The sequence below is a fragment of the Nerophis ophidion genome, linkage group LG24, assembly GCF_033978795.1.
Source record: "Nerophis ophidion isolate RoL-2023_Sa linkage group LG24, RoL_Noph_v1.0, whole genome shotgun sequence".
Lineage (NCBI taxonomy): Eukaryota > Metazoa > Chordata > Actinopteri > Syngnathiformes > Syngnathidae > Nerophis > Nerophis ophidion.
The window spans coordinates 29639538-29660358 of NC_084634.1; the positions used below are offsets into that span (position 1 = coordinate 29639538).

The 20821-nt window shown below is 37.3% G+C and overlaps 1 protein-coding gene across 6 annotated transcripts in view; it reads right to left on the minus strand.

Moving 5' to 3' along the window:
* Window positions 1–20821, minus strand: part of lama2 (laminin, alpha 2) — a 522186-nt gene that overhangs the window by 113685 nt on the left and 387680 nt on the right. For all 6 annotated transcript variants that reach the window (XM_061886159.1, XM_061886158.1, XM_061886155.1 and 3 more), the window contains 3 exons: window positions 19216–19327; window positions 6094–6256; window positions 25–103 (listed from right to left, as the gene is read on the minus strand). In XM_061886159.1, coding sequence (XP_061742143.1) covers window positions 25–103; window positions 6094–6256; window positions 19216–19327 — 354 coding nt within the window. The remainder of the gene's footprint in view (window positions 1–24; window positions 104–6093; window positions 6257–19215; window positions 19328–20821) is intronic.

Sequence of the window (20821 nt, forward strand, 5' to 3'; positions counted from 1 at the left end):
TTACAATTGGTAGGTTGTGAGTACCTCTGCTTTTAGGTCTTCTGTGGCCTGATGAGGATCACCGAACATCCTCTTCACTTTTAGGAATAACTCCTCAGCTAGACTGGGGGGACGGACATATAATATTACAAATATGCAATTGAATCTTTAATATCTAAGTGTGTTTGATTATATATTGTACATATTTGCAATGCAGCTAAAACTGGAAATCCTTTTATTACAGTTTTAGTTTCCAGCTGTCAACAAAACTAAATCAGACATCTCAACAGGACTTCCGCACAGGTAGTGCAGGAATGGGCGTAAAATATTTAATTGATTGGACTTTTTCGTACATATTATTTGTCCACAAATCAAAATGTTTTTAATACACATCATATTATTTCTCAAAAAATTTGAATATTTTTAAACACACGCCATATTTCTCCACAAATGTAAATGCTTTTAAAATCACAATCAACTTGATCCAACACATTGTAGTGTTGTTTAGAAATGGCATTGGCATGGAAACCCTAAAATAAAACATCAAAAGTATCATTTTAATCACGTTAGCATTTAAGATAGCTAGAGATTTGCGCTCTGGTTGCCAGCATGTCAGCTGTCAGCGTGCGATTAACACGCCAACCAAAAAGCGATTAGGTTGCCATTTGCTAGCCTTTGATTAACGCGTCAGTTGCCAGCAAGCGATTAGCACACCAGTTGCCAGCAAGCGATTAGCGCGCCAGTTGTCAGCAACCATTTAGCACACTAGTTGCCAGCAATCGATTAACCCGCGAGTTGCCAGCAAACGATTAGCATGCCAGATGCCAGCATCGATTAGCAAACTAGTTGCCAACTAGCAGTTAAGCACTTGATGCCAGCCAGCGATTAGCACATTAGTTGCCCGTTAACAATTAGCGCGCCAGTTGCCAGCTACGATTAGCACGCCAGTCGCCAAACATAGCTGTATTGCAGTTTTAAAATAAAAAACATAAAATGGATAATTGTAATCATGTTAGCTTTTAAGGTAACTAGCGATTAGCACCCTAGTTGCCAACTAGCAATTAGTGTGCCAGTTGCCAGATAGCGATTAGCATACTAATTGCAAGCTAGGGATTAGTGCAGCAGTTGCCATCAAGTGATTAGCGCAGCAGTTGCCAGCAAGCGATTAGCACGTCAGTTGGCAGCTATCAATTAGCGCACTCATTGCCAGCTAGCAATTAACACACTATTTGCAAGCTACCTATTAACAACATTAGTGCTTATTTAAATATCCTAGTATTGCACAATAACAAGGGGCCTTTATGACAAGTTTAATATAAAACATTATATATTTATATGTTATATGTACAAGTAGGGGTCCGCGCTCCATCACTTTGGAGGTCCTTAGCCTTATTATACATACTTTATTATTTGATATTATTTTCCTTTACAGAAAAATGTCTCAAAAATAGAGATTTGTACATTTAAACTAACAGGAGGAACCAAACATATTTTCCAAGGGAGTCACAACTTTTCTTTCTTTCCTTCCAAATCTCAGACTGAAGAAGTGTGATCTAATTGTTTATTGCAGTCTACCACTTCTTATTTTATTGATATTAAAAACATGACTAATTAAGTTTTGTCCTAAAAAAGAAAGCTGTCCTAAAATGGCTCTTGAAAAAGAGCAGTCATCTTGTATTCAAGTCAATGTGTTCACTCAGAAAAGTATTGTGAATGTTGAAAGATGCTGCCGTGACCCACAATAGAATTTTCCCATTATTTGAAAAATCGAACATAACCTGAAAGAATGAGTTGGTTTTAATTAGGGAAGTTTAGCATTGGAACTGGACAAGGTGATAAAACTCTGCTTTTTAGTGCGACTCCCAATATAACTCTGTCCATCTGTCAGACTTGCCTCTGCTTTATGCAAGCCTCGTTATGTCTGCGTCTCCCCAGGCAGCCATAGCTTTAATTAACTTATCGACCTCGTCAACATTTAATGCGGTAAAGAGATAGAGTGGGAGAGGACGACGGATGGATGGACGAGGAGAGTAGATTACTGATTGAAAAAGCCGAAAAGACTTCAATCAGCAAAAAAGTGGGGTAGAAATGTAGGATGTGTTCATTTGGCGTGTATTTATTTACCTTTTAGTATATTAACGTATCACAAGGCATGGCTGTGACCTAAGAATACTTCAAATGTTAAATAAACTGAAAGTAAAACAATATTGAGTTTGTTGATGTTAATACTTTTGTAAATGTCCCTAAATTATTACTTTTTTAAAAAGGAGAATTCATTTGTCATTGCCACGTCAACCCCAAATGTCCTACTAGTGATCTTTAATAGTGGTGGACCAGACAGGTAAACCTCCAAAGCTGTGTTAGCAATAGCATCAGTGCTAACATTATATTGCAGTGCTTGTGTAAAGTAATGACACAATTCCAAAAAGCAGCTTTTAAACCAGGGGTAGGGAATATATGGCTCTAGAGCCAGAAACGACTCTTTTGATGACTGCATCTGGCTCTCAGATAAATCTTAGCTGACATTGCTTAACACAATAAGTAATTAATAATTCCGCTTGTAATCACAGTGTTGAAAATAACGTTCAAATTATAAAAAAATTCTCATGCATTTTAATCCAACCATTCGTTTTCTATAGCACCTGTTCAAGATGTCCCATTAATGGTAAGAAGTATTATGTTTATTATTGGTTAACTTTAGAATAACAATGTTATAAAAAAGAATAAGAGACCTATTAAACTCTAAAAATGTTGGTCTTACTTAAAAAAAGCATGCATTTAGTTGTATTCAGTGTTAAAAAAAAACATTATATGGCTCTCACGGAAATACATTTTGAAATATCTGGCTTATATGGCTCTCTCAGCCAAAAAGGTTCCCGACCCCTGTTTTAAACAAACATTTAAAAGATTGTGTGGCACACTCACTACCTGCATTGACACTGCACTGATGACCGGGATGCCATGTTTGGCATTGTTTTGCACCATGACCTTGAACTACCTTCCCTCTGTTGCTAGATATCTCGAGATGTATGTTGTAATATGTATATGTGCTTTGCTATGGAGGTTTTTTCCCACTCCAGACTGGGCCCCCATAGGAGCCCAGTTTAGATAGTTTTTTTTTTTTCTAGTCCTTCCCCAGCGTTTACCTTTTTCCCATATTTCACTTATGGCGACCCATCAGCGTTCTTGTTCTGTAACCCTGTACACTGTTTGTTTGTCTAATCTTGAACAGGTTTGTGCTGAAAACAAAGTTTCGTTGTACTTGTGCAATGACAATAAAGACCTAACCTATCCTATCCTTTTTGTCGCCGTCTAATTGGAACTACGAAGAAGAAAACATTCCGAAATCCGGGATCATTTTGATACTAATCCATCCATCCATCCATTTTCTACCGCTTATTCCCTTTCGGGGTCGCGGGGGGCGCTGGCGCCTATCTCAGCTACAATCGGGCGGAAGGCAGGGTACACCCTGGACAAGTCGCCACCTCATCGCAGGGCCAACACAGATAGACAGACAACATTCATTCTCACATTCACACACTAGGGCCAATTTAGTGTTGCCAATCAACCTATCCCCAGGTGCGGAAAATATGGTAAACGTTATTTTTTCTTGAAAACGGGTGATGAATAAATGGTGTGTCAGTGAGTGAGTGGCAAACTCAATAGCTGTGTTGACACTGCACTGATACTGTGGTTGTCTGTCTTCTACTGGATTAAAAAGGTATTAACATTTCCCTGCAAATACAATGAATAGATAGAAAAGATAATTGTTTATTATAAAAGTCAGTGGTGAGCCAAAAGAAGCACTTTTGCAACCGTTTACCTTAGAGTCATATAACTCGGTATGTGGCACTTGTTAACTGCCAGCATGCTAATGTTAGCATGCTAACATTAAAGTGCTTAATGTTTTAACTATTTGTACTCTTTCTTTTCTCTAATTCCCCAGCCATACACCTTAGAGTCATACAACTTGGTATGTGACACAAGCTAACTATTTTCACGCTCACATTAGCTTACTAGCATGCCAACATTAGCATGCTCACTTTTTTAGCTAATTTTGTGACTCTTGTTTATTGTTAGCAAGTTAACTTTAGCATGCTAAAATTAAAGTGCTAACTTTTTTGTTCTAATTTTACACTTTTTACTCTAATTCCCCAGCCATACACCTTACCGTCAAACACAAGATAACTGTAAGCATATTAACATTAGCTTGCTAAAATTGCTAAAATTACCATGCAAACTTTTGAGCTAGTTTCGCAACCGTTTACACCAGAGTCATAACTTTATGTGACATTTTTTTTTACTTGTTAGCATGCAAACGATAGCATGCAAGCAAGCTAACTTAAGCATGCTAACTTTTTAATCAAATTTTACACTTTTTTTTCTTTTTTCGCAGCCACACACCTTTGAGTCATACAACTTGGTGTATGAAACATGCTGACTGTTTTCATGCTATCTTTAACACACATGCTGCGTGTTAGCATTTTTATGTAAACATGCTACTGTTTTTTGCTAGCTCTGTGGCTCATGTTGTACAGTTAAACCTAAAACTCACATTCAGACACTCTGCACCATCTAATAAGTACGGCTGCTTCAAGCGACCCCCGGCCAGAGGCCCGGGGCACTGATAGCAGGCCCAACAAAATGTCTTCGGGAATTTTCTAGTTGTTTATTATAATTGTCAGTGGTGAGACGAAAGAAGCACTTCTTGATAAACAGTTTGCGCTTCACAGTAAAGCAACAAAGCAGCAGTATCAAGCGAATGTTTTTTTCTTAACCTTCGTCTTGTGTTAGGGTCGGCACCGACCCGTTTTAGTTTTTAAATGCATAAAAACACCACATACATTTATTTTTTTGCATCAAAGCTTTTTGACTTTGTCAGGAACCTCTTTGTCAACAAAATAAAACATTTACATTTTTTTCACTAAATTATAAAATGCTCTGGTAGAAATTATGCCCTTGGTGTTGTTAGGGTCGGTTTCGACCCAGTTATAAAAATAATATGATAAAGCAATGATAAAAGCCAAAACTGAACACACTGACAGCCAGCTCCTCTCCCAATCATGTGAGCTTTAGTGGATTCTCATTTTACCTTGTTATCCTGTACAAAAACAAACAAAAGACGGACACTAAAAGTGTCACTTTTTGCCACTCTGATTTTGTTTTTTATTAGTTTTGGAACTAGTAATCTATTTCTCTTGGTTTCATTTGCTTGATTGGTTGTTGTTTGTTTGATGTTGGATTTCTGTTGCTGAAAAAAATACTTTTTAGCCTTTTTCTTGAAGTAAATATATATGGGTCGAAATTGACCCGTAACACCATAGATGTTTGTATAGTTAAAATTCTTAAAATGAAAAAATAAATAAAACACATTTATTTAAGAGATGTGTTCTAATACCCCTTAGTAATAGTTAGGTAACACAACAACCTTTTTTTTTATGTATATGATTCTCTTGAGGTTCGTTTTACCATTTTTAAAAATTGAAATCGAGGGGTATACTGACAAAAAAAGGCCCAATGGCCCAAACCAAAAATATTAAAACCAATATTTTCAAGGATAAGGAAGCCTAACGAGGTAACCAAGAGATAAGAAACAAATTGGATGATAGATAATTGTTTTTAGTGTATTTTACAGCTGATTTAAGACATGGGTCAAAACCGACCCGTTAACATAAGAGATGGTAACAGAAAGCTAACACAAGAGGAAGGTTAAATCGACAAATGGAGGGACACAGTATCACTCCTTTCATAATGCATTAATGCTTCAGCATCGTTTGACCCATCACTATAGTTAGTTCATTAAAATGTTTTAATAGCAAGTAGTTATCTTTAATTTAAATAAAATGGAGCAAAAGTTTGATTAAATTTTTTTCTTTTAAATATTAAATTATCATTTTTATAAATTATTTCATTATCCATCCATCCACCCATTTGAAATATTTAAATACAATTTATGAATTTACTGCAGTTGATTTTCATTGACTACCATGGCTACTACGGGAGTATGTAAATTAAGTAAATACAATTAGAATGACTTTTGTGCCAGCGCAGTTTTTTGGGGGAAGAAAAAACAACTGCAGTCCTAAATATGTGTAGGTTCATGTGTGTTCATACTCCATCTCCTCGACAGCAATGCTCTTCTTCCCTCCAAGCTGCCGCCTCCTCATCTCGACCAGCATGGCCTGAATCTCCTCCTTTATCTGCGTCACGCTTTTGTCTGGCGTTCCGTCCTTGCGGGCCAACATCCGGTTTAACTCGTCAGCCTTGGACCGGAGGACTGCACACAGAGAAGACATTGATTAAATCATGGAGAAAAGTATCTTATAACAATCGAGATCGTGAAGAAGGAAGTTTAGTGTATAGTGGTTCTGGAAAACAAACAGTTGTTTTAATATTATGTTTAGTTTTTAGTCAATGTGGAGGAAAAGTTCCAAATATGAGGCAATTTTAGTTGTAGAGCATATCACATTTTACTGTGCTCCATTTGACACTGTGATAAATAAATGTCTGTAGGAATCAGGGGCTAATTACTGAGCCCCCATACACAAGACTGCGAAAGGACCCCTTGCCCACCTTAAAGGCCTACTGAAACCTACTACTACCGACCACGCAGTCTGATAGTTTATATATCAATGATGAAATATTAACATTGCAACACATACCAATACGGCCTTTTTAGTTTACTAAATTACAATTTTAAATTTCCCGCTGAGTTTCCTGTTGAAAACGTCACGTGTTTGTGACGTTATTGGTTGGAGGGGACATTTCAGCCCAGCACCACTTACGGCTAAAAGTCGTCTATTTTCATCGCGCAATTACACAGTATTTTGGACATCTGTGTTGCTGAATCTTTTGCAATGTGTTCAATTAATAATGGAGACTATAAAGAAGAATGCTGTTGGTGGAAAGCGGTGGATTGCAGCTGTCTTTAGCAAGGAAACACAGCCGGTGTTTCTTTGTTTGTTGTGAAGCTTTAACACAGAGCGGTCAAGCGAACATGTTTCTCTACGTCAACCAGCAAGTTTTTGGATGGGAAAATTGTGATATTAAGTAAGGTCTTACCGGAGACTTCAGCGGATTATGGGACTTCCTCCTGCAGCTCAAAAAGGCAGCTGTGATCTTGGCTCCTGCATTGGCTTCTCTGAGAGACACTGGCGTTCACCGCAGCCATCCGACTTTCAGGTATGACTATACATCCTCAATAAAACACTCTTAAAACAATAAGCAGATAAGGGATCTTCCAGAATTATCCTAGTATTATCCTTGTGTCAAATAACATCTGAAACGGTCCCACTGCCGCCGCCTGGAGCCGTCGCTTTTTCTTTTTTTTTTTTGTGCTTCACTCTAACTTTCTTCATCCACGAATCTTTCAACCTCGCTCAAATTAATGGGGAAATTGTCGTTTTCTCGGTCCGAATAGCTCTTGCTGCTGGTGGCTCGCATTATAAATATTGTGAGGATGTGAGGAGCCCTCACACCGGTGATGTCACTAAATCCTTTCAGCAAAAATATGGCAATATTGCGAAATGATCAGGTATGACACATAGAATGGATCTGCTATCTCCGTTTGAATAAGAAAAATCTCAATTCAGTAGGCCTTTAAACCCGACATCACTGCCTCGTACACACACACACACATACACACACGGTATTTTTACATGGACTTGAAAAAAATATATTGCATGGATTTGGTTGAAACCAGCTTTTTAACACACATGTGAAAACTTGATTAGGTTTTTAACTTCAGAAGGTGGGATTCACATATTAAGACTAGATTAGGGCTGAGCGATATATATCGAGTTTGTAAGAAATATAGATATCATTTTAAACAAGATATGAAATAAGAAAATATCGTAATAATTTATTTCACATTAAAATGACCAAACACTGCTTATTTGTTGTGTTCCTCGTTCTCCCTGGCTCCCAACTTCCGCTCATAGGCTACTAAACCCCTCCACTTCCTCCTTCCAAGACGTGCTTGCACGGATAACAACATCCATTATTGGTTGGTTGTGCACTATGATGAAACACGATTGGTTGAGATTAGGCCAATCAGAGGCAAATTAGGGCGGGTCATGGGACCAGGAAGTGAAATCACAACAGACATTCCAAATTACAACGAGAGAGTCGAAGAAGAGATGAGGAAATTTTCAAGAGGGCAATTTTATATTAAAAAAAAGAGTGAAAGATGGGAGTGGGATTCTCTTTCTTAGATGTTTCTTTTAACGATGTAGACGACGTCCAGGAAACCTACAATGCATCTACTTGGCCACATTTGGACAAATGTATGCGTCTGGATAAAACATTTATTTGAGTTATCCATGCGTTTGTTACGTCTCGCCTCGACTACTGTAACGTATTATTTTCGGGTCTCCCCATGTCTAGCATTAAAATATTACAGTTGGTACAAAATGCGGCTGCTAGACTTTTGACAAGAACAAGAAAGTTTGATCACATTACGCCTGTACTGGCTCACCTGCACTGGCTTCCTGTGCACTTAAGATGTGACTTTAAGGTTTTACTACTTACGTATAAAATACTACACGGTCTAGCTCCATCCTATCTTGCCGATTGTATTGTACCATATGTCCCGGCAAGATCTGCGTTCAAAGGACTCCGGCTTATTAGTGATTCCCAAAGCCCAAAAAAAGTCTGTGGGCTATAGAGCGTTTTCCATTCGGGCTCCAGTACGCTGGAATGCCCTCCCGGTAACAGTTCGAGATGCCACCTCAGTAGAAGCATTTAAGTCTCACCTTAAAACTCATTTGTATACTCTAGCCTTTAAATAGACTCCCTTTTTAGACCAGTTGATCTGCCGTTTCTTTTCTTTTTCTTCTATGTCCCACTCTCCCTTGTGGAGGGGGTCCGGTCCGATCCGGTGGCCATGTACTGCTCGCCTGTGTATCGGCTGGGGACATCTCTGCGCTGCTGATCCGGCTCCGCTTGGGATGGTTTCCTGCTGGCTCCGCTGTGAACGAGACTCTCGCTGCTGTGTTGGATCCGCTTTGGACTGGACTCTCGCGACTGTGTTGGATCCATTATGGATTGAACTTTCACAGTATCATGTTGAACTTTCACAGTATCATGTTAGACCCGCTCGAAATCCATTGCTTTCCTCCTCTCCAAGGTTCTCATAGTCATCATTGTCACCGACGTCCCACTGGGTCATTATTGTCACCGATGTCCCACTGGGTGTGAGTTTTCCTTGCCCTTATGTGGGCCTACCGAGGATGTCGTAGTGGTTTGTGCAGCCCTTTGAGACACTAGTGATTTAGGGCTATATAAGTAAACATTGATTGATTGATTGATTGATTGAGTTGTTTACCATGTAAGCCCAAATCAAAACTGTTCTCCAGTTGCTAAGCCGGGCATATTTTGCACGAGAAATGCTGCCAAAAATGTATGCTGAAGTGAGGACGATGATAGCCGCACAATTAAGTCAAGTCACTTACTTGGCGCTGACCAGAACCGTACGTGTGTGACAGTCCATTACATCGTCCACTGGGAATTAAAAAGTGCCTGCCTGTAAATACATTTTTTTATCCGAGTTTGATACATTTTGTATTATTTGCACAGCAATTTTATTTATTTTACCTAGAAAGAATATGTTTTTATTTTATTTATGTTATATAATTCTGTGCTACTTAATCAGTTTATGTTCTATGCTGTTAATACCCATCCTGACTAACTGGGTCAATAAAAGTGTTTACAGCACAGTTGTCATTCACTTCAATTTCAATGAATCTCGCTCAAAAATGAACAGCTTTACATGTAAACTTTCACCGGAAAATATATCGAGATATATATCGAATATCGAGTTTCAGTAAAAATATATCGAGACCTACTTTTTCGTCCATATCGCCCAGCCCTAGACAAGATCATGCAGCAATGTAGAGAGACATCCTGAATGGATACCAACACTTCCATCCAACCTGATGGAGTTTGAGAGGTGCTGCAAAAAGGAATGGGCCAAACTGCCCGAAGATAAGTGTGCCAAGCTTGTGGCATCGTGTTCAAAAAACACTTGAGGCTGTAAACTGCTTCCACAGTGGAGTGTTTTAAGTCTCGTTTTAAGACCCACTTTTATTCTTTGGCTTTTAACACTACGTGAGTTGTGTGGTCCTCTGTTCTCTGTTGTCCTCTGTGTTTTTTATACACTTTGATTTCTATTTTACTGTTTTAATTGATTTTACCCTTTAAAATAGTTTTTAATCATATTTGTTTTTATATTGTTTTTATTGGTTTTATATTTATTTATTTTTTGTTTTTATTCAGTCATTGGTGGAGCATAATATATATATATGTACTTTTTTTATTTTATTTTATTTATTTTTTTTTTTACAATTGTTTTTAACATGGCTGTGCAGCACTTTGGAAACGTTATTGTTGTTTAAATATGCTATATAAAAAAAGTGGATTGGATTGGATTGAGGCTGTAATTGCTGCCTAAGGAGCATCAACAAAGTCTTGAACAAAGGCTGTGAATACTAATGTACATGTTGATTTTCAGTTTTAGTAAATTTGCAAATAAAATAAAAAAAATCACATTGTCTTTATAATGTATTGGGTTGTGTGGACAAAAAATAATTTATTTCCTGTAACATAACAAAATGCAGAAAAAACAAAGCACTGTGAATACTTTCCGAATGTTTTGTGTATTGTGTCTACCGCTTATTCCCTTTCGGGGTCGCGGGGGGCGCTGGCGCCTATCTCAGCTACAATCGGGCGGAAGGCGGGGTACACCCTGGACAAGTCGCCACCTCATCGCAGGGCCAACACAGATAGACAGACAACATTCACACTCACATTCACACACTAGGGCCAATTTAGTGTTGCCAATCAACCTATCCCCAGGTGCATATCTTTGGAAGTGGGAGGAAGCCGGAGTACCCGGAGGGAACCCACGCAGTCACGGGGAGAACATGCAAACTCCACACAGAAAGATCCCGAGCCTGGATTTGAACCCAGGACTGCAGGACCTTCGTATTGGGAGGCAGACGCACTAACCCCTCTGCCACCGTGAAGCCAGGCCAGAACCCAATAATTATATTTACATTGTTTGTTACAAAAGCGTTTGCTTCACTATACAAACTTTTCGACTTAGAAAACCTGTTCGGAAACCAATTAGATTGTAAATCAGTGTTCCACTCTGTTGTTACAGAGGGTGGTTAAAATAATAATGTTGGACATAGAGAACATAAAAAATCCTTTATTAATGGAATCTAACTTACTAAAATGTAATGACTTGGTGCAGCTACATACAGTGAAAATGATGTACTAAGTAAATTAGAACCTGCTACCCAAGAAAGTACAACAATTCTTCTCAACAAAAAAGAAATATAACCTCAGAGAAAAACGTAATTCAAAATATCTGCATGTACGACACTTAAATCCTGAAGTATAGTATATCATATATATATATCAGTATGTGGAATAAATTATCAATCAATCAATCAATGATTATTTATATAGCCCTAAATCACTAGTGTCTCAAAGGGCTGTACAAACCACAACACAAACCACAACGACATCCTCGGTAGAGCCCACATAAGGGCAAGGAAAACTCACACCCATTATAATTAACCATAAATTATGGAATGAATTAGGCAAATAATTCAAAAAATATACTAATTTAACTTAGTTTAAGAGGCTATTCAAAGCGCAAGTGTTTACTAAGTACGAGAAATGTCCCGATACCCTGATACCAATATTACGATACTAAAATGTAATTCGATAATTTAATACTTAAGAAAAAAAAGGGGGCACCACAATTTTTTTATTATTGGCTTTATTTTAACAAACAATCTTCTGGTACATTGAACATATTTCTTATTGATATCAAAAATCAATTTTGGCCTATATACGAGGCAACTTGTCATTAGGTAGAAAGTAAGCAAAAAAGGCTCCTAATTTGACTGCTGACGTATGCAGTAACATATTGTGTCATTTCCCATTCTATTATTTTGTCAAAATTAAGAAGGATAAGCGGTAGAAAATGGATTATTAATCTAATTGTTCCATTTATTGTTAATATCTGGTCATTTTCTGTCTCAGCATGTTTTATCTACATGCTGTTTGGTAAAGCATTGTTGTTTGGATAATTTACATTAATTTTGGATAATACCACGAGTTTGGGTATTGATCCGATACCAAGTAGTTACAGGATCATGCATTGGTCATATTTAAAGTCCTCATGAGTCCAGGGGGGGTATTTCCTGAGTTTATAAACTTAATAAAAAAAAGAAAAAAAAAAGTTAAAAACAAGATTTTTGATAATAAGAAATATTAATGTAATCATAGTAGTATTGACAAGATACGGCGTTTGTACTTGGTATCGTTGCAATCAATCTGTGTATAACCACCTTTTGTTTACATTCAGAACTGATAGTGTGTGTTAGCTATCGTATCACGCGTGTAGTGAAGCATGTTTAGCTATTCCTTGTCCTGCAGGGATGATACTTGTGAGAAACATAGTTTGTCGCAATGGAGGCGAGGATTAGTGATTTAGAAGTAGCTAAAACACTGCTAACTGCAGATGGACGTTAGCCATTGGGCACCTCTTGCTGAGCGGCGCTTCAGCGTTATAGCCTTACCTTTGTCGTTAGTTTTAAGCCAAAATGCGTCCATTAGCTCTCTTCAGTCTCCACGGTGTGTCTGCTTGTAAGTACTCCATGCGTGTGCGTTGCCTAACATGCTCCTCTGCTTGTTAAAACCAGCAATGTCATGCCCGTAAAAAAAAAAAAAAAGGTACAGGTATTTTTCAGAGGCAGTATAGTACCATTTTTAATTCATTAGTGTCATGGTACAACCCCGTACAACCCTACTAAGTACAATGAAGAAAAATGTTGATTAATATCTTGGACTTATTGAAAATTGTAAATAATTAATCTCATTATGAGAATCAGAATTGATTTGATTTTAAGACTTATAAAGAGAACTGCTATATTTGGAATTCATGATTTAATGTAAACTTTGTTACAAGATGACAACAGGTTAGTGAACATATTTGTTAGCAATTTATATGAAGTAGAAATTAATAAGCCTTGCTTCTTACTACTCCTTTTCGGACATGTAACGAAAAATTAGAAACTGCATGCTATATGATGGTTCATACAAATGTGTGCAAGTTCAAAATAAATTGATACAATAACATTCTTAATTTAATTCAAGCAATCTTTTAATCGTTCAATAATATAGTTACATTTATTTTATCTTAACATTTATGAAGATTTTTGTAACTTACATATTTAATTGACAAAAAAAATCCTCAGACTTTACACAAGTCCAGGGCACAAAATCCTTACTTTCTCCTTCCATTTGAAGGTTTTAGAACATAGACAGCAAATACACTAAGTGGAGTATGCCAGATTTGTAGCTCAAACAAGAAAGAAAAGACTGAAAAATATAATCTCAGTGGAGCTCATTTAAAGGGGAATTGCACTTTTTTGGGGATTTTTGCATATCATTCACAATCCTTATGAGAGACATGCGATGAATGTTATTTGTTTTTGATTCAGTCTAAATATGCTGGCAAGCGTCTTTTTGTGTCGTTCTCGCCATTTCCGCGTCCTAAATAGCTGTCAAACTGTACCAACTTGTCGGAGTACGTCCTCAGCCATCTACTTTCCAGGTGAGATGCATGATTTATGATCTACAATAAACTCCCACCTCACCAGTCGATCATGTCGAAATTGTACATAAGCTTGTTATCACAGCGCCGTTATAGATAGTTTGTTAGCTTATTATAATAATATCACCAGTACATGGTTATATTCCAGTCACGACATGAGTATTGGATGGTTATTTATTGGGCTTTATGGGCGGAATAGAAGAGCTCACATTGGCTGCGCTGTAAGCAAACTTTTATTTAGGGTTTACTTAATATTTAGAATGCATAAAAAAAAAATACATCCGTCGTCATGTCTTTCACATTGATTGTAAACGAAAAATTACAAAATAAGTGCAGTTCCCTTTTACACTGCAAAAACTGAAATCTAAGTAAGATTAAATATCTCAAATAAGGGTGATATTTGCTTATTTTCTGTGTAATAAGATAATTCTTCTCACTAAGCAGATTTTATGGGAGAGTGTTTTACTTGTTTTAAGGGTTTTGGTCCAAAGTTATCTCAGTAATATATTGCAGCTTGTAGCTGAGATTTTATCAACTGTTGCAAAGCTGTGTCATCCAAAGCTTTGCAGAAATTATTAGTTTATTAAAGTACTAATTTCTCTATTTTAAACATGTAAAAAACATCATTATTTTGACACAATTGTATCTCATAAATAAAACAGATGACAGCCAACTTTGTAACTTACATATTTAATTGACAAAACTGCATGCTATATGATGGTTCATACAAATGTGTGCAAGTTCAAAATAAATTGATACAATAACATTCTTAATTTAATTCAAGCAATCTTTTAATCGTTCAATAATATAGTTACATTTATTTTATCTTAATCTTTTATTTTCAATGAAACAATAGAAAATACGTACTCACATAGTAATACAGTTGTTATAAGTGACAATATACTTATTTGAAGGTATTTTTGGGTTAATTGAGGTTAGCTAATTTTACTTGTTTTGGAAAGGCTTTACAAGGCAAATGTTCCTGTTCTATTGGCAGATAATATTGCTTAGTTCAAATAAAATACCCCTAATTTTTTTTTCTTCTTGTTTTTGAATACTGACTTTTTGCAGGGTAGATACACATAATCTTGTTCAATGTCACTCAAATCTGTCTCAGGAAATAAAACTAACTGAAAGTAGTCTAATTCTCCTAAATGAGATTGATTAAAATACAAAATAAAAACAAGGTAAGATAAATGCTATTAAAGGCCTACTGAAATGAGATTTTCTTATTTAAACGGGGATAGCAGGTCCATTCTATGTGTCATACTTGATCATTTCGCGATATTGACATATTTTTGCTGAAAATATTTAGTAAAGAACATCGACGATAAAGTTCGCAACATTTGGTCGCTACTAAAAAAGCCCTGCCTTTACCGGAAGCAGCAGATGATGACGTCACCGGTGTGAGGGCTCCTCACATCCTCACATTGTTTATAATGGGAGCCTCCAGCGGCAAGAGCTATTCGGACAGAGAAAACGACAATTTCCCCATTAATTCGAGCGAGGATGAAAGATTCGTAGCTGAGGATATTGATAGCGAAGGACTACAAAAAAAAAAGGCGATTGCATTGGGAGCGATTCAGATGTTTTTAGACACATTTACTAGGATAATTCTAGGAAATCCCTTATCTTTCTATTGTGTTGCTAGTGTTTTAGTGAGTTAAATAGTACCTGATAGTCGGAGGGGTGTGTCCACGGGTGTGTTGACGCCAGTCTCTGAGGGAAGTCACGGCAGCTGCATGGACGGCGCAAGCTACGCAGATCGCTGGTAAGAGGTGACTTTTTACCACAATTTTCTCACCGAAACCTGCCGGTTGACAAGTGGTCAGGAACCATGTTCGCTTGACCGCTCTGATCCATAGTAAAGTTTTAAACAAGGAAACACCGTGTGTTTGTGTGGCTAAAGGCTAAAGCTTCCCACCTCCATCTTTCTACTTTGATTTCTCCATTAGTAATTGAACAAATTGCAAAAGATTCAGCAACACAGATGTCCAGAATACTGTGTAATTGCGCGATGAAAAGAGACGACTTTTAGCCGCAAGTGGTGCTGCGCTAATATGTCCCCTCCAACCCGAGACGTCACGCGCACGCGTCATCATTGCGCGACGTTTTCAACAAGAAACTCCGCGGGAAATTTAAAATTATAATTTAGTAAACTAAAAAGGCCGTATTGGCATGTGTTGCAATGTTAATATTTCATCAATGATATATAAACTATCAGACTGTGTGGTCGGTAGTAGTGGGTTTCAGTAGGCCTTTAAGGTATTTTTTAATGATTTTGTTTTAAGGGGAATATATTATATCCACAACATAATGGATGTACCGTATGATGGAGGACCAATACTTTGTTGCTGGGTCGCCAAATGTAATCGGATTAAAAGCAAGTTGAAACTTCACAGTGGTGGATGTGTATGTGGGCGTGCACAGTCTCTTTTCCTCAGTTGAAAAGTAAACATGATGTGATTAGTGCCAAGGAAGAAGCAACGCGCTATCAGGCTAATGAACAGCTGTACCGCATGTGTGTATGCATGTGCCACAGCCGTATACAGTAATTACACGATGGGATTTAAAAGCCAATTTAACACTTAAAACGTGGATGGAATGGCATTACGGCTCCCGGTAAACACGAGTACATCCACACTGTGAGTGGGTACAGTATTTTTCTTGCCTCATTATCTATAAGTGATCGTGTTTGACGTTGTATTGTTTGTGCACTAGTGCATTAGTGTTTATAGCATTTGAGTAGTCTACGTGTGTGTGTTACAGCCAATAATTATGGCCCTAATTGCAGCTCTCGATTATGCGCGGGAACCAACGCACACCTTCACCCACAGCCGTAATCACGCGGTGATCAGGCAAAGGGCCAGAGTGCTACCAGAGGAAAATTCCATCACTTTCTTTACAAGCTAACATTTTTTATCGCAGCAGTTATTGGAGCGCCGATCAAGTTTTACTGCGCAGTTTTCTCTAAAAGCAGCAGAGAAGAGGAATTTGGTACGGCAGCATTAAAAAGGGACTGGAAGTTGAAAAGCACAACATTTTTTCAATATGGCTGCATTCCTGCAGTGTTTTCCTAACCCATTGTTCCTGCGAGCGCCACCTAGAGGGCCGCCAAAAAATATGTTTCTCAGCTGCGGTGCCGAAGCAGTACTCAGTTGGAATACACTTTTCCACCACTTGTGGCAGTAATGACAATATCAAACACACATAAGTCAACAGAGAAGCTACTTACGCGCAACAATTATAACGGAAGTGGTAAAAAAAATTTTTTCATTTGCACTTAAATTTTATGGGCAATTTATTTAAGAAACATTAATTAGTAAATCGATCTTTTTTGCACAACATAATTGGCAGTAAATGTATTCTTTGTCAGTTATTTATTAGTCCCATCTTACGCAGTATATTTGATAAGTAGTTATTTTTCCAATCAACCGGACTTAAGCCTAAAGTTTATGTGTTAAATCCATAATAATCTTTCATAATGGTTTCATATTATTTGACAAGGTTATAAACTAGGTTAAAGTTAAAGTACCCATGATTGTCAAAAACACTCTAGGTTTGGCGAAATTATTCTCTGCATTTGACCAATCACCATTGATCACCCCCTGCGAGGTGAGGGGAGCAGTGATCAGCGGCGGGAGCCGCGCCCGGGAATCATTTTTGGTGATTTAACCCCCAATTCCAACCCTTGACGCTGAGTGTCAAGCAGGTAGGTAATGGGTCTCCTTTTTATAGTCTTTGGTATGACTCAGCCGGGGTTTGAACTCACGACCTACCGATCTAAGTTAGGTACAATTATTAAATATGAATAAAATAAAGAGAAATATTACTAATTCTGTGTTAATATTTGAGTGGTTCCCAGGAAAGGTCAGAAAAGTTAAGAACCCCTGCCTCATTGTATTTTAAAACTTTCATGCGCAAACAATGATACACTTAAATGGACATGTGTTTGAAGTGTAACTGACTTTTAAAGAAAAATAATAAAATGTAGATTTTGTGAATACTCCAAAACTAGCGCAAAAACATTGAGCCTCCTAACTTAAAAAATATCTATCTTTTTTTGTAGGAATTATAGCCACAAAATATTACTACATTCCAAAAAAAACCACACATTTCGGGATTTCAAAGTTGACGAGTTAATGCATGTGATTATTTGCAAAAAAATTACTCTACAGTACTTATAGCAGCTCTTTAATGTAAATTAAGTTTGAGACCCCTCGCCGTATTGCAACTAGAGATGGGTACCGAGTCCGGTACTTTGTTGGCACAGTCTGTGGCACTTATTTTACGCTGCCATGTCACGGTACCTGGGTTGCGTGTGATGTCACTCCCGGTTGACGACTACCTCTAGGTAAAGGTCCAATTCCCAATGTCAACAGTTAAAAGAAAAAAAAATGCTCCAACGTAAGATAAATAAATAAATGAGAAATGGGTTGTACTTGTATAGCGCTTTTCTACCTTCAAGGTACTCAAAGCGCTTTGACACTACTTCCACATTTACCCATTCAGACACACATTCACACACTGATGGAGGGAGCTGCCATGCAAGGCGCCAACCTGCACCCATCAGGAGCAAGGGTGAAGTGTCTTGCTCAGGACACAACGGACGTGACGAGGTTGGTTCTAGGTGGGATTTGAACCAGTGACCACTCTTCCACTGCGCCACGCCGTCCCAATAAGATAAGATAAGATAAGTAAGTAAGTATGATAAGTAAGGCTCCACTTTTTCAAAAATGCACAAGCTTGATGCTTGGCTTTTCTACGGACATGCAACTGATTACCATTAGCGATTTTGCATTTGACATTTTCAACGACTCTAAATGTGTTAATGAAAACTACAACTAAGATGCCTGTTACAATCAAACAGCTGGTGTGTCATAAGTACAATACTTACAGTATTAACACTTTTTAGGGCGCAACAAAAGACTGGACAGCAATGACTGAACTGACTAGCCAACACACCATAAACTATACACTATTGCCATCTGATGTCTAATGTGGACTCACTATTGTAATTGAGACTCAGAAATGTAATAATAAAACAAGATGTAACAACTGGATGACACTTATCGTAATCAGCAAATTTTTAAATGTTGCAATAAAAAGAAAAAAGTTTTTTGTTTTACACAAAAACAATCATTTATTCATTGACACACACACAAATACAGAAAATTGGCCCCTTTGACTACCGGATGCAAGGGACCAGGAATTTGTACCGTTATATGTAAGGGTACCCATTCGTAATTTCAGCCTGCTCCGCTTTTCAGATAACCATTAAACTCAAGGAGCATGTGCGCTTAAAATAAATTAACCAATTAATTTGCATGATCAACACGATAATGTTTTGTGATTAATCACATGAGCTAATGCATTAACTTTGACAGCCCTAGCAGTTTGTGTAATACATAGTTTACCAACCTCTAAAAATGCATGTTACGATTCAAGCCCACACGGGAAGCTTGTTTACAGCTCATTAGATGCTGCAGGTGTACCTAATGAGGTGACCCACAAGTGTATAACATAACCCAATAAGGAGACAGCAGAGCACACACACATACACAGTTACTGTAATACAAGCAAAGTGATTTATGTTTGTGTGCTACCTTGAGATCCCAGCAGCGTGTCCCTGATGAACTTCTCCAGGTCCTCGGCTCGCTTCTGAATTCTGTCGGCATCGTCTTCCACTTGTTCTCCGTCAGCCGACACCTTAGTGGCCTACGCACGGCACATATGTGCCAATAAAAACAGCAAACACGTTGAATAAGTGAGGAGTTATTGACTTTTGAACGACAGAGCTGCATCAATATTTGAGTTGGTGTACATTTTTAACTTATGGCCTGCATCCACACTCGCTTGCCTCTACTCTACTGTACATACATGAATTATAGACCTCACGCACTGAATAACACAAAAAGGAGCACACAGGAAATTAACCGTTGACCAACCAAACAAATACAAACCACCCGTGCAGAAAAATAAGTAGGTAATTATTGATGTTCAACAGGATCATGCGCTGTCATCCATCATACTGTTTATGGGTATGATAATGAAAGGCCATATAAATGTGCAGCTTGGAAGCATAACAGTGTAGACTTGATTACCATCCAAACAAAGTGTTCCATTAGTGTCACAGTGAAAACAATTCAATAATGAGACTACAATTATTAATACACTGTATACAACAGAGTGTAAATTTATTATATAAATAGTATATACAGTATATACACATGTATACACATAAACACACACACACATATATATATATATATATATATACATACATATACTTTTATATGTATATATATATACATATATATAGTATATACACATGTATACACATAAACACACATATGTATATATATATATATCTATATATATATACTTTTATATGTATATATATGTATGTATGTATATGTAAATAGTTAATCACTATATATATATATATATATATATATATATTCATAAAAATATAAATGGCTTTTATTTTTATACCAATATAATTAGGACAAAACAATGCCTAAGTCAAAATATATCCATGACTTTTAATTTTATACGTATGAAATGAGCTTAACAGCTAACTAATAATATGCTGGCAGAATAGCACTACGTAAAAATATCTATGACTTTTAGTTTTATACCCATTAGCTAACATGACACTATGTTCACTGTTAGCATGAGGGCAAGACAATGCCTGAGTACAAAAATATCTATGACTTTTAATTTCATACTTATATAATCAGCTTGACTGTTAACTGTTAAGATGCCAGCAGGATGGCGCAAAGTAAAAATATTTATGATTTTTAGTTTTCTGTCGCTTATTCCTTTTGGTGTCGCGGACGGCGCTGGTGCCTATCTCAGCTACAATCAAGCGGAAGGCGGAGCACACCCTGGAAAAGTCGCAACCTCATCACAGGTAGTTTTATACCTATTAGCTAAGATACTAACAGTGAACATAGTGTCATGCTAGCATTTTAGCTCAGTGGTATAAAACTAAAAGTCCTGGAAAATTTTACTTGGTGCTAGCCATGGAGGCAAGTAGTGGCTAAGTAGAAAAATATCAATGACCTTTAATTTTATACCTATATAACTGTTAACATGCTAGCAGGATATCACCAAGTAAAAATATCCATTACCTAGTTTTTTACCTATACAATTAGCTAAAATGCTAACATGACACTATTTTCACTGTTAGGATGAGAGCATGGTGGT